Consider the following 13,936-nt stretch of genomic DNA (forward strand, 5'->3'; position numbering starts at 1 on the left):
GCCCCCGCGGCCATGCGGCCGCGCCCCCACTAGGCCCCGCACGGCCCGGCGCGGCCATGCCGGCCAAGAGGAAGCCGGTGCTGCCGGCCCTCAACATCGCCCCCAGCCCCGCAGAGGGGCCCAGCCCCGACGGCTCCGCCGAGTGAGTGAGTTGGGGGCGGCGAGCCCGACAGCGGGGCCTGCGCCGTCACGGGGGCCCGGGGCCGGCGGGCAGCGTGGGCCCAGCCTGGGGACGGGGTCGGAGAGGTGGAGGCTGCGCTGGGGCTGGCGCTGAGGCTGGGGCTGGCGTAGAGGTGGGGGCACGTAGGGGCAGGACGAGGCGGGGGCTGGGGCCGGGCCTGCGTAGGCCTGGGGGTTGATTGGGGTTGGGGGGTGGAGGTGRGAGTGGGATAGGGGCAGGTGAAGGCAGCACAGGGTTAGGGGCAGGGGCTGGTTAGGGGCAGGGGTGGGATGGGGTAGGATAAGGCAGGGACCTGGGTAGGGGTGGGGTTTGGGGTTCTGGGGCAATGGAGGCAGGACAGGGCATGGGCTGGGTAGGGGTAGGACAGGCTGAGGCAGGGATCAGCGCTGACTCAGCCGCCAGGGTGGCTGGGCTGCTGGTGGGGGAAGGCAGAGGGGGTCCATGCAGGGCCGGGGGGCTCAGAGGAGGTGGAGTGGGGAGAGAGCAGGGCTGAGACCAGGAATGTAGGCAAGGGGGGTGAATTAGGGGAGTGACTAGGGCTCTGGAGCAGGGGGGTGGAATGCAGCATCCCAGTCGCATGCCCCTGGGTAGGGGGCTGCGGGGTGCTAAAAGCAGGGGGACAGACAGCGGCTGTAGGGGGCAGGGAGGAGGCAGAGCTGCTCGTGGGGCTCCAAGCTTGGTGGGTCAGGCAGCAGGGGTTTGGGCGCAACCTTCTCAACCTGTCACCCCTGCGTGGGACCCGCAGCAAGCTTCGAGGGGCCAATGGCCCACACGTGCGTGGCATGCGAGAGTGGCAGAGGAGAAGCAGGGGGAGGCTTGAAGGCTGGAGCTGGGTTACGAGACGGGTAGGCCGCTATGGCCCAGGTCTGCGCTGGGTGCCGGGAGCCTGGGCAGCAGGTGCTGGGGGAGTACAGACGTCCCTTTGTGCTTGGGAAGCAGAGGGGCAACCGGTTTGGGCAGGGTGGCCGGGTTTGGGCAGGGTGGCCGGGTGCGTAAGGGAGCGGGGGGCGGGGGGGGGGTTTGCTGGATGCTGTGGAAAGGCCTTCTCATGTTTCGCGTTGAAACCCAAGCTTGGCTCACTGCCTTTGGAAAGGGAAAGGTTGCTGGTGCTGTTGCTTTCTCTAGGCTCAGCTATACTRCCTCTTTAAGGGTTGAGTGATTTTTTTCCTCATTCCTTGGGCTTTCCTGAAACAGCTGACTGTATTAAAAGTCTTCTCTGGAAGAGATGCAAGTGTTGGGCAGATATTGCATCACTGATCTCTGCTGCCCGCATGTCCCCATCAGCAACATAGCCAAGCCTTGCATCTCTCTGGAGCTTTGTTCTAATCTCGCTGCTATATCATGATTTTGGCCTGATTATGCATAAAGAGGTTTTCTGTTATTTCCCTATCCTTCCCTGCAATGCCAAACATTTTTCACTAAATGGTTTGGAGAATCTCTTCCCTCTGGCTTTGCTGGTTCTTGTGTCCTCCTTTCTGACTGATCGTGAGCTGTGCATTCATTTTGCCTCTGCTACTAGAGCAAAGAACAGGACAAATCCTTTTTCCCTGGCAATGGCCTTCCAGACTCCTAAGAGCTTCTCCTTTCCTCTCCTTGTCTTTCTCCAGGGCAAACCTAGTAGACCTGCAGAAGAAGCTCGAGGAACTGGAACTAGACGAGCAGCAAAAGAAGCGCCTAGAAGCTTTTCTCACCCAGAAAGCCAAGGTCGGAGAGCTGAAGGATGATGACTTCGAGAGGATCTCTGAACTGGGAGCTGGCAATGGCGGTGTGGTCACCAAAGTGCAGCACAAACCCTCAGGACTCATTATGGCACGAAAGGTAATGGAGAGGCAAGCTGCAATAGCATTTTGCACTCATCCYAGCCTTAGGAAAGCAGGATTCAGTCGAGATCTCTCTGCACTAACCCATACTCACGCTGAACTGAATTTTACTACTGTGAAATTGCTTTCTGTCTTGGTTATCAGCTCTGTGGACTCTCTCCTGCCTGCCTTGGCAATAGATGTGGCTCTTTGAGATGTCAGCCTAGGGCAGCTGTTGCACATAACAGAGGGAGGGGAATTTGGTTACCTGCACCTTCTTGCCAAACCTGGCAGCCAGGTAACGTTTATGAGATGGGCTCCATTCTGCCTTGCAAATTTGCATACAAACCTCTTTACCTAGGTTGGTAATTACTGTCCCTGCTGTCCTAAGCTGGGTTATGTGCAGAGCCTCTCTCCCCTTGTCTCTTAGCAATCTAGCCGTTTCACCCTTTGCCAGTCTCCTCTCCTGGGAGAGGCAGTGCACTCTGCAACAGATCCCTGGAGTTTTGCAACACGTTCTGTGGAATCGCGAGTTTATTCTTTTTCCATTGTCTAAACTAGATGGAGAAAACGGGCAATAGAATACTAGATTGTAGCTAATGAGAACTGAAAATTGCTAGTGGAAATTATAGAGAGAAGGAGTCCCTGTGAGCTCAGCAGCTCCCCTACTGCAAGCCCAGGCATTCAGCTGTTCCTGCACAGACAAGAGAAATTTTTGTGTGCCAGGCTTACCTCTCAGCTTCCATTTAATTGATCCTCAAGATAGTTCCAAGCAGCCTTGCAAGTCTGTTATGACAGTGGTTCCTTTCAAACATGTGTTTATAGGAGTCGTCTCTTACTGTGATGCTCTGTAATAGAAAAGTACGAGATGTTTTATTTGCCTGTTAGAAAAGCTAATGCTCAGTGAGGGAATAGCACAGCTGTTAGTCCACAGGACAGCTTCCTTGAAAGTCTCTGTCCTCACCTGCTGTGGGAGCAGTTTAAAATGTAATGGTAAAGTTCAGTGGGTCTCATAAGCAAAACATGTTTCTCTAGGCCAGCTCCCATGGAGCTGATGTCTCTGAGGTCTTCCATTGTGGCATTTGGTTTGGGAGCATTAGAGGTAACTGGTCTTGAAATTTTTGGAGCTCAGTGTTTGGAAACTGAAGCCCAAGGCAAGTTGCAGCATTGGGCAGCCCAGTGCTGTGCGTCTCTGCAGAGATCAGCGTTTGTGGCCCTGTAGGAAGGACAGAAGTCCCTGGTGATGGGAGTCTTAGAGCTTACAGTAACAGTAGCTGCTTTTGTAACCTGACATTTGTGTTTTCTAGCCTCTATGGCTTCCCTACCCACAACTTCATTAGCTGACTCTACGTGAAACCCAAGGAACCCAAGGAATAATGCATTTGGTCTTTCAAGTGCATGATCTTCATATTTTCTACTTTCTGTGGTTTCCTTGATATTGGAACACTTCTTACATTCTTACAACACCTACAGAGCTTGTGAAAATGTTGTGTGCTGAGTCAGATCTGCACTCAGCCTCTGAGTTATCTTTCTGCTCTGTATCCTGTGCGATCTCTGCATGTTACTTGGGCCTGCTGTTGCTAACAGGCTGTGCAGCGTGCTGGTTATCTCCTTTATCCTTAATATTTAGTTTGCAAACAATAAAGTCTAGGTTGAAGCAGAGCTTCCTCGAATGCTTTTTGATTTCTTTCCAGCAATGAGGACATGTTCACATGGTCCCATGTTTTTTTTTCCAGGTTCTATACTTTGATCTTATTTTTTCTTTCTTGGCAGCTCATTCATTTAGAAATCAAACCAGCCATCAGGAATCAGATTATCCGAGAGCTGCAGGTGCTGCACGAGTGTAATTCCCCATACATTGTGGGTTTCTATGGAGCCTTCTACAGTGATGGGGAGATTTCCATCTGCATGGAGCACATGGTGAGTCCACATTCCTCCTCTGCGAATTGCTGCTCCCCACTTCCATGTTCTGAGCTGGATCTCCCCAAGACTGAAATTGCAGGCAAAATGGTTAAGTCTGCCAGCGCTATTAACTGGCAGCTGTAATGACTCCTTGCTCTGGCTGCTTTGTGTGCAGCAAGGCGAAGCTCCTATTAGGAGCTGCGCAGTCCTCCTTGGACATCTAAACGACAGAGAAGTCAACTTTTTGGAAAGCGGAAGCAGAGGTTTGGGAACTGGCCAAGCGGAAATGTTGTAAACCCACCACTCTGCAGAACCCCTTGAAGTGCAGTGTGCATTTTCTGTTGTCTCTAGCAGGGAAGAATGTTGTTTCTCTTCCAGATCAGTGCTGACAGCATCATCTTTGCATTCACCTCTGAGGGAAAGCATGCTTAAAAACTAACAGCAAGAAGTAGAGATGATGGATGACACCATTAAAATAGTTTTCAGTGCGAGTCAGTTTTAACAGAAGCTTAAGCTCAGATCATCAGAGATCTTTTTCCTTGTAATGGGAGGGTTCTTTGTACCAAATTGTTGCTGACAGCTGAGCTGGGGTGCTGTTTACTACTCCTATACCACTTAACCTTGTAGGCATGCTAAACTATGTTGCCAGCTACCCTGCTTTTCTGCTGGGCTTTGATGTGTAGATAATTTCTTTGTTCTTCATTTCAGGATGGTGGCTCTCTGGATCAAGTGTTAAAAGAAGCCAAAAGAATTCCTGAGGAGATCTTAGGGAAAGTCAGTATAGCGGTGAGTTACACTGCAGCCTCCAGAAAGTATTTGCTGGACACTTTTGGGGAATGATGCTTGTCCTGCCTTAGTAGGCTTTCTTCATTCCTCCATATATTACTTTTCTATCCTGAACTAGGTATTAGGCAGTAGTGCATGAGGAAGGAGGAATTTATTTCCAACCACTTTCTGCAGCTCTGGCTGCTTGCAGTGAGAAGCGCTGCATCGATCAGTGTTGGCCTTTCCCAGAAAAGTTTCTGGCAAAACTTTCTCAGGCAATAAACCCAAGATTTGTAACTGACATGGCAGAAGTAGTTTTGCTCTCTGAGCAGATCTAAACAACAGCCGTTGCTCACTCCGGTCGGTGGTGATAAATTGCAAAACCTGAAACAGTTGCTACAGGGAGGCTTTCCTAGTGAAGCTGCAGTATGGCAGCTCCCAAAGTTTATGCAGAGTGGGAAAGTTGAAGGGAAAGCACTTCCCTTCCTTGCCTATTATCTCATCCTGTCTTTGGTTTCCTTGTAGGTTCTGAGAGGTTTGGCRTATCTGAGAGAGAAACACCAAATCATGCACAGAGGTGAGAGGAGGAACCTAAAAATAACTTCATGTGGTACAAGAGCCCTGGATTATTTTTACCTGGCATTGTGTTAATGCTCTTGTTTTTCACTGTTCTCAGATGTGAAGCCCTCTAACATTCTGGTTAATTCCCGAGGAGAGATTAAGCTGTGTGATTTTGGGGTCAGTGGTCAGCTCATTGACTCCATGGCAAACTCTTTTGTGGGAACTCGGTCCTACATGTCTGTAAGTTCCTTTTAACTTTTGGGTGGTTTTTTACAACGTGGATTCAACTTAACTTAGGGTGAGGGTTAAGCACTCTTATACTGTTGGTGTGTGATGTCCCATTCATTCACAATTTTGCTCTGTATTTCCACCCTTACCTGTACTGTCCTGTCTGGTTTTGGGCCCTGTCTGACTATACCTGTTTATCAGTATCACACACTGAGGGTTAGACCAGAGGACACTCATCCTGTTTGATAGAAGCAAGTGCTACTGTCTTGTCTTGAGGAGTCAGTGTCCTGTCAGGTAGTGGTTTAATACCCTTCTCTGCTTCACCTGAGCTGCAGTTACTGTCAGCATGCTTGCAGCCTGCAGCTCATCTGAAGCAACAGGACTTTCTTCTACTCAGCAAAGCGAGCTTGGGGGCCTGCAGGGTGGAGCTGGCTGCAGCGCTGCTTCCCGGCAGTTACCTCAGGGCACCTAATCAGCTCTGACCTGTGCCCAGGCAGTGGTGGGGTGTGTGGAAGCCCAGACAGACTTGCAAAGAAAGAGATTCTGATCCTACAGATACTTCTGATTTCTTCAGCTGGTGTTTGTGGGTTCAAAAATATCCTCACCTCTTTCTGTAAGAGAAATTCTATCCGAATACAAGAAATGGAGTGCTCTGATGAGGAGGAGACACTGATGCTGGTACGCCTCTTCTACTGTTATGACTGTGTGTGTTACCTTGCAAAAGAGGTGTCAAGCCTGTATAGTGTAGTTGCACTGCAGAAAGAGCTGGCTGTGCCCCCTCTTTAAAAGAGGGTCATAATAGCATTTGCCCAACTGCAGAATGGGAAGAGTTTGGTCTGGAGGTCTGCTGAACCATGGGCTTATTTGATACCCTTGGGCTAAAGCTTTATATCCAGCCCAGTGTGGTGGCAATGACAAAGTGCTATGGACAGTGTTGGGTAGATTCCTTTGTACCCAGTGCGACTCTGTGCTCTGTCTTGTGTCCTTGGCTTTCTTCACTTTCAGATGCCATAACGATAAAATTACCTCCTAACTAGCACCAGGCCCCCAGGTTCTGCTGGCTGCAGAGCACTGGTAGGGTGGGTGTCTGCTCCCCATGCCATGTGCATTCATGGCTGGGAATGAGCAATGGGTTATTAGGAAAGCCATAAGCCTACGCTTCTATATGGAGCTCTGAGCTACTCTTGTATTTTGGGAACAGTTATTAACATATAGTTAAGCAGTGTCAATTTAAAAGTAGCGTCTCCTTCATACTCAGCCATTAGCTCTGCACAGCTGACTCAAAACTACCAGTATAGATTACTTGTGTTGATTTTTGCAGGGCTAAGAGGCTAGACTGGATTTTCTGCTCCTCAGATTCCTCTTGAGAATTAAAAGGAATGAGCAGATTTTTTTTTTTTTTTTGGTTAATTGAGTTCTTCAGCTCTCAGCTCACTGAGAAATAGGTTCTTACTGTGTACTCTGGACTCCTGAGCATAACCAGTTGTAAATGCTACTCAGCCATAGCTGTTGATTAGATGCGTACAGGTGCTTTTTGTTTGCACACAACCTTTCCAGGAAAGGGACTCCCCCCCAACACACACATGCTTCCTCTGCACACATTAATGCTTTTGGCAGCCTTCGGGAGTCTTGGGACCTTGGAGGACTCCTGCTTGTAAAAAGGATGCTTCGAGCTTCTGTACAGTTTGCCACTGCTGCACATCAGCCCTGTGGGGGAAGTAACATGGTTTRCAAGAGCTAGACTTTTGCCTTGAAGAGAGGGTCAGGGTATAGAGTGTCAGTTCAATTTCAGGATAAGATTTTTATATTAATTTGTGTACTGAAATGCTGCATCATTACTAAGGTGTTTTTTTCTTTTCCCTGTGGTCTTTCCTTCCAGCCCGAGCGGTTGCAGGGCACTCATTATTCAGTCCAGTCTGACATCTGGAGCATGGGTCTGTCGCTAGTGGAGCTGTCTATTGGAAGGTACCCAATCCCCCCGCCAGACTCCAAGGAACTGGAAGCAATATTTGGCCGTCCTGTGGTGGACGGGGCAGAGGGAGAGTCTCACAGCATCTCGCCGCGGGCCAGGCCCCCAGGACGCCCCATCAGTGGTAGGGGCTGTCGTTTGCATTGAAAATAACACATAGATGTAGGGGTGAAGGGGTTGAATGTTGTTTGCGTGGCTGGGTTAGCAAAAAGCTATTTAGACGAGGTTGTAAGGGAGTGGGGAGTTTATCTAGGGAGAGCTGTTGCATCGTTGTTTTCTGCAGAACAGACTAACCTGTGTAAGTGCACCAGCAGAATCCACTCCTACAGAGGAGTTTTGTAATTCCTTACAAATAAACATGGGATTCTGGTCTTGTGTGGAGAGCTGAGGCTGCTGCTTTCAGGATGCTGTGAAGGAACAGATTTGGAGCGCTTAGCCAGCATGTATTAAGGGTACAGTGTTTTGATTTGGAAGAAGTCAGTTTAGCAGGGTGCCATGGGTTCCTTTAGCCCGTGTTCTAGCCCACCGAAAGACCCAAAAAATCAGGGTAGCCAGCTCTTTGTGGAATGCGAGTTGGAAGTGTCACCCTTCTAACGTTACAATGTTTTTTACTGTCTATTCTGAGCCTCCCTCTTGGGAGAGGGGAGGGCTGTTTTAGGTGCCAGTGGGGCAGGCTCAGGCCGTACAGTAAAGCCATCTATGTTGGGGACGCTACAGGCTTTGACAGGGTGAACTGCCCCCAGGGCGTGGACTGCTTTGAGGGGCAGTTGATCATGGCCCATGTTGCTCCTTGAGTTCTGCCCATGCTGCCAAAAGACTACTCTGCCAAAAGACTTCTTTCAAGCTATGGCAGCTTTACTGGGAACAGCTTTGCTGGGAGCTCTCATGAAACTACCAAACTTGCATAGGCCTCAGCACAGCAAGCATGCTCATCCATCATGCTTGGGTGATGTTGGAGGCAGGCTTCATTTGGGCCATTTGTTTGGAAGCAGAAGGCTCTGGAACAACTTCCAGTCTGCCAAACCATATGGTCTGGCACTCTCTGGGTGCTTCCAGCTAGGAAATAAATCTGGCCTACAGGAGTAGTGATAGAAATCCTGAATTTCAGAATATTTTTTTGGTTTTCTTTTGTTTATTTTTCAACCCAAGTCAGTTCCCAAGTTGGTCAGCTCTGCCTCTCTCAGCAAAGCACCACAACGCACGTTCTGTTTACTTGAAATGAAGCCCTTCACTGTCCCTGAACAATATCTCACCACTATTTCTGTCATCTTAACCATGCAGGCTATGGGATGGACAGTCGGCCTGCAATGGCCATCTTTGAACTGCTGGACTATATTGTTAATGAGGTGGGTATTTTTTTGTTGCCAACTCTGCCAGGCTTTTCTGAGGGTACCAAGGGGGTGTCATGCCCATTCTGCTTTCTTAGTATAAGCTCAAAAACCTTTACTACCAGTTAGTAAGAACTGAAGGTTCAATAGAGCCTCTCCTCTGAGTTGCATTGAAATCTTTTCTCTCTCCCATTCTCTACTTTCTTCTCACATCTTTTTGTAGCACAAAAACACCTCCAGTTTTGGAATAAGGCTCTGCAAATGGAAGCTTGTAATACCCTTGAAAGTAGCATCGGGAGAGCAGCAAGGGAGGGAAGCTCTTGGGTGTAATGACCTGTTCCTTCTGCAGTCAGCTGTTTTGAGCACGCTCCTCCCTAGATCTGCAAAGGAAGAGTGCTCCCTCTGCGCAGATGCTGAGGTCATGCGTGTCATCTTGGATCAAGCCCTTTGAATAAGGGTGATCTGAAAGTTGGTCAGTGCAAAAATCCCAGACTGAAATATCTTGCCAGCCTTTTGTGACAGGATCTGCCCAAGCAGGGAGTTGATGAGTCTGGGGAAATAGCAGCTTCCCCTTTTAAGGTGGTAGGAGTTGCCCTCTAATTACTGTATTTTGGAATGGTTTCATCTGCCATAGGTGTTGACGGAGCTGGGATTTGCAAGGTTGGATCCAGAACTCTTGATGCTGCAATTTTGGACTCCCAGCTTTGGCAGTAATTCAGAGCTGCCTCCCCCACCCCCACCCCCATTTGCACTCTGGTGCTGGGGCAGCAGTTTTCTACCAGCCTCACCATGCACTGCCAGAGTAGAAATGGAAGGTAGCAATTTCCTGGTTTCAAAGGGTAGTTCTCGGGAGAAAGGTGGTTTTGGAGCTGCAGCTTTTCTATGGCTTATTAAAGACTATAGGTGACATTGTGCTGCTTGACCCTTAAACACAGTGATGCAGAAAATCCTTTTCCTTCTTTTTGCAGCCACCTCCCAAGCTGCCAAATGGAGTTTTCACACAAGATTTCCAGGAGTTTGTAAATAAATGGTAAGGACTTCTGCTTACACCTGAATATGGCAACCTGTACGTACTCACAAGCTTCGTTTCCAAGGAAAAATTACTCAGCATAACCTAGTGTTCTGCACACTCTTTAGGTGATCTCTCCCCCTTCTGGCCTGGCTGCAATGACCCTGTATTGTGCTGGAATAAAAGCAGTTTATTTTTGGTTACCTTTTGCACTATCAACGCAGCCTCCAAACGTGACCTGTCCTCCAGCCTAGGAGTGGGACAGGCGGACAGATTATTAGGGATACTCTAGGTGCAAGTTTGATGGGGCCGTGCTGTGGCTGGAGGTTTTGGCTGTGACTCGGCCTGCAACCTTGCAGGCACCAGGTCTACTGCTGATTTTTGATACTGGGGACCCACCTGCATATACTGCTGCAGCCCCCACCTTAAAGTAGTATTGCAAAATGATAATCCCTGAAAAACAATAGGTCTTTTTCTCTGGTTGCAGGAGTCAGGGGAGCGAGTAGTTAATCCACCGTCTAGAAGAGATGGATCTGCCTAAAAGCTGGGGTGTTAGAAACAAAGCTTTTTGAGCCATTTCTGTGCTGCCAGTCCCCTGGGGGAAACCAGACAGAAAGACGGGTGGTTTTCAGTAAAGCTGGAGACCTCTCCAGCCACATAAGCAGCTTCTCACAAGAAGTGTCTCAGTGAATTTTGCTCTTTTGTTCCTCTCATTTCAGCTTAATTAAAAATCCAGCAGAACGGGCAGATCTGAAGATGCTGATGGTAAGTGGGGAGAGCAATTTTCTTTCTACAGTGGGTGGCACCAGATCTGCAAACTGCTGCTCCATCCCATCCCTCTCTGCCTCCTTTGCTCAAAAGCCTGGAAACTCCCCAGCTGAGCCCAAGATGAGCCAAACAGAGCTGGGGGGGAAGAGAGTGACTCACTTACCTTTGAATCAAAGGTAATGATGTTATCTAGCCTATGCGGCAGTCTCTGATGCCCCTCCCCAGCAGAGCCTGGGATGGGAACCTACGTTGTCTCAGGTGTCTAAGGCAAACAGGGCAGAGGAGTCCAGCTTATCCATATTAAGCCCAGTTTTCCTCCTCAGTGTGATGCTGAGCCACTGCACTCCAGCTGTGTGCTCCCCGCCACCCTGTGCAGTGGGCGATGATCTTTGGTTCTTCCGATCCCAGGTACCAACCTGCGCAGGCCAGGTGCCCTTGTTTGAAGGTGGCCCTGTTCTGCCCTTCATCTGTTACCCTTGGGGGAAGTTGTCCCCAAGGCAGCAGCATTTCCTTCAAAGGGGCAAACGAGACAACTGCATTGAGCACAGGAGGGCTCCAGCCCCGAGCCCACACCTTGCTCTGCCAACCTGTCTGCAGAGGCAATACGATTTGTTCCCAGGACAGGAGACAGACAGGCTTTGCTCTCTGCTTTAACTCTTCATTATGTCCTGTGCACATGTATCGATCGATCAGAGTGCTGCATGGCCAGCGCTTGTGCCAACGCACTGATCAAAACCCCCCGTTACGCGACTGAAAGTACCAAATGCTTAGAAATTGCTCTCAAAATGTAGTTGCACTGCCTGAGAGCAGCCTGAGCTGTAGCACTGGGGATCTGTTGGCCTTGCCAGGGCCCTGTCCGCAGCAGGGACCTGCCCAGGCTTGGAGGGGGGTTGGGGTTCGTCTTGGGCCGATGCCAGGCAGCAGTGTGAAGCTGCCCTGAAGGATTAGGGCTTTGCAAAGGCGTCCGGTGCAGTTTTTCGTGTCCGCTTGCTACTGTGGGGAGTCGAGGAGGGTCCGAGGACAGCAATGCACTGAAGGGACGTGTTACTAACCCTGTCTTGTTTTCCTTTCAGAATCACACCTTTATTAAGCGCTCTGAAGTGGAAGAGGTGGATTTTGCCGGCTGGCTGTGTAAAACGCTGCGGTTAAACCAGCCCAGTACTCCCACTCGCACTGCCATGTGACCGCCGAGCCGACCGCCTGGTGTCAGTACATCTGCCTATCTGTCACCATTTCCTGCCCTTCAGTAAATGACAGAACCGCCCTTCTTCCTTGTCCCTGGCCCCTTTTCGCCTCATGTCCAAACGGCAAAGCGCCATCACTCGGAAATGTCTGCCAGCTGACCCCCAAGAGCGAAAGCGGGCTTCATTTCTTTTGGTTTGGGGGTGTTCCAAGCCTCTGCACCAGCTCCAGTCAGTCTCTGGAGCTCCTGACACTGGGGAAACGTGGTGGTGCTTATGTTAATTTTTCTCTCTTGGAAACATGTTCACTTGGGTTAAAAAAAAAAAATCACGTGTGCACGCTTGCGTGTATGTGTGAGAAGGTGGCAGGGGATGAGGGATTGGAGACATTTCATCTGCTCCTTGGTTTTCGTGTGGGCTCGAAGGTGGTTAGCAGAGAAGTCTGCCGCCGGGAAGGGAGAGACCTCCTGGGTTGGAGCAGCTGGCCAAGGGGCTCGTCCAAGCCCCAAACTGGTGTCACTGTCTTGCATTTACTGGCAGAGAGCAGGGGAGGTGATGGGCCTTGCCGAGAGCTCGCTGGGGGACATTGGCAGGTGCATTGCGAACCCAGGGAAGAGGTCTGGGGTATTATTTTTAGCTTACCTAGAGAAGAGTGTAGCAGGGAATTCTCTCCCACCCTCTTCCAGCCGAGTGCCTGGCTCTGCCAGAGCCGTGCGCACTGGGCCCAGGAGGGCTGGTGGTCAGTCTGCGGGTGGAAGAGAGGAAGAGGTTTATGTTTAGTTTGGTTGTTTTTTTTTTTTTTTTTTTTAATGGTTGTTTTTAAAGCCTGTTCTTGTCATGCACTGGATATTTAGTGAATTGTTATGATCTGTTGGACTTCAGGCTGAGCTCTCAGCTTGTTATGGCAGAGAAATAAGGAATAAGCTGCCTTGTAAGGGGCTTGGCAATCCTGGCTGGCCCCCAGAGCGGCGAGAGCTCCCGGGGCTCTCCATCAGGTCTTGATTGCGCCTCCCCGCTTGGTGGAGGCTGGGAGCGCATCCCACTCCTTGCTGCTCGGCCTCGGCGGGTTTTCAGTGCTCAGGGTTTTCAGCGGGGGCTGCTTTGAGCTGCAGGAGGAGCAGGAAAGCAGGGAGAGGCGGATAAGCTCGGCTGCACGTTGCAGTCCGCTGGGAGGCGAACGAAACCCACCCAGCAAGACTTGCTTCATCCAGAGCTTTGGGCAAGGAGTTTTTCCAAAGGCCAACAGGGTCTCTAAGCTGGACTGACAGTGTTTTTCAGGTCCCCTTTTGCCTTTGCAAAACTCTTTTTTTTTTTTTTCCCCTCGCAGCACCACGCTGGCAAGCACCCAAACCTGAGCAGCCCGCTCCGCTCCACAGAGGGCCGGGCCGCAGCGCTCACGCGCTCTGTGGCGGCACCTAAGCCGCTCCACGGCCGGGGGTCTCCGCTATGCTTGTCCACCCGTGGCGGCGGCGGCCACTAACGATCACGTGGAAAGGGGTAACTGTCGGTGCCATCACAGGAGCAGCCTCTGGGCTGATCTGGCTGCGGAGCTGGGTGACAGCTCCTTACAGGGCTGTCCCAAGCTGGATTTGTCTTGTAACTCTCAGCCATATATATATATATATATATATATATATATGTATATAAATAAAATATATATAAATAAATATATATATTTATTTATATATAATATATATATAAACACTTTTTCCTTTTTGGAGTTTGCCAAGTGAATGTTATCGGATGTTTCTCTCTGTTAGGGCAGATCTGGTCCTTATTTCCTTAAGGGAAAAAGGAATCAAAGCTTAAATAACATAAAACAAGCTGCTCACCTCTTACCGAGTTCTGCTTCTCTTGAGCTACCTCTAGTGTAGTGAGAGATCGGGTAGGTACCTTAACGGCCGCCAGGCACGTGGGGACGTCGGCTCTGGTGTCAGACTTCGCCGCAGGGCAGGCGCGAGGATCTCGTGGCTGGGATCAGCCCCTTGTGCTGTGTCGGGCTTTATTCTGTTTGAACACCCCCCTCCTTTTCCCGTTTGATGTAGAAACAAGCCGTAGGAGCGAGTCGTTCCCTTGCCCTCACTGTGTCGCAGCCCCAGATGGCAAATTCCTGAACTACGGGAATGAAGGAGCAAATGAGGGGGGGGGAATTTGCAAAGCTCAATGACTACTACTACTACTTCTTTTTATGCATTTTTTTCCCCTTTTGGGACCGCTGCTGCTTTTGACCTGACAGGCAAGAATC

The 13,936-nt window shown here is 50.1% G+C and overlaps 2 protein-coding genes across 2 annotated transcripts in view; one reads left to right on the plus strand and one right to left on the minus strand.

Moving 5' to 3' along the window:
* CREB3L3 (cAMP responsive element binding protein 3 like 3) overlaps positions 1-3,835 on the minus strand; it is an 11,553-nt gene extending 7,718 nt beyond the window's left edge. Inside the window, exon 1 of the mRNA XM_085319521.1 lies at positions 3,820-3,835. Coding sequence (XP_085175647.1) covers positions 3,820-3,835 — 16 coding nt within the window. The remainder of the gene's footprint in view (positions 1-3,819) is intronic.
* MAP2K2 (mitogen-activated protein kinase kinase 2) lies at positions 7-12,030 on the plus strand. Its single transcript, XM_085319519.1, has 11 exons — positions 7-142; positions 1,789-1,999; positions 3,754-3,900; positions 4,591-4,668; positions 5,173-5,224; positions 5,324-5,448; positions 7,316-7,529; positions 8,687-8,751; positions 9,702-9,763; positions 10,462-10,507; positions 11,584-12,030. Exons 1-11 carry the CDS (start codon positions 57-59, stop codon positions 11,692-11,694), a joined length of 1,197 nt encoding a protein of 398 aa, XP_085175645.1. The 5' UTR covers positions 7-56; the 3' UTR covers positions 11,695-12,030.
* The last annotated feature ends 1,906 nt before the right edge of the window (positions 12,031-13,936 follow it).

The sequence above is a fragment of the Rhea americana genome, unplaced genomic scaffold (genome assembly GCF_003343005.1).
Source record: "Rhea americana isolate MKP2758 unplaced genomic scaffold, rheAme1 scaffold_594, whole genome shotgun sequence".
In the NCBI taxonomy this organism is placed as follows: domain Eukaryota; kingdom Metazoa; phylum Chordata; class Aves; order Rheiformes; family Rheidae; genus Rhea; species Rhea americana.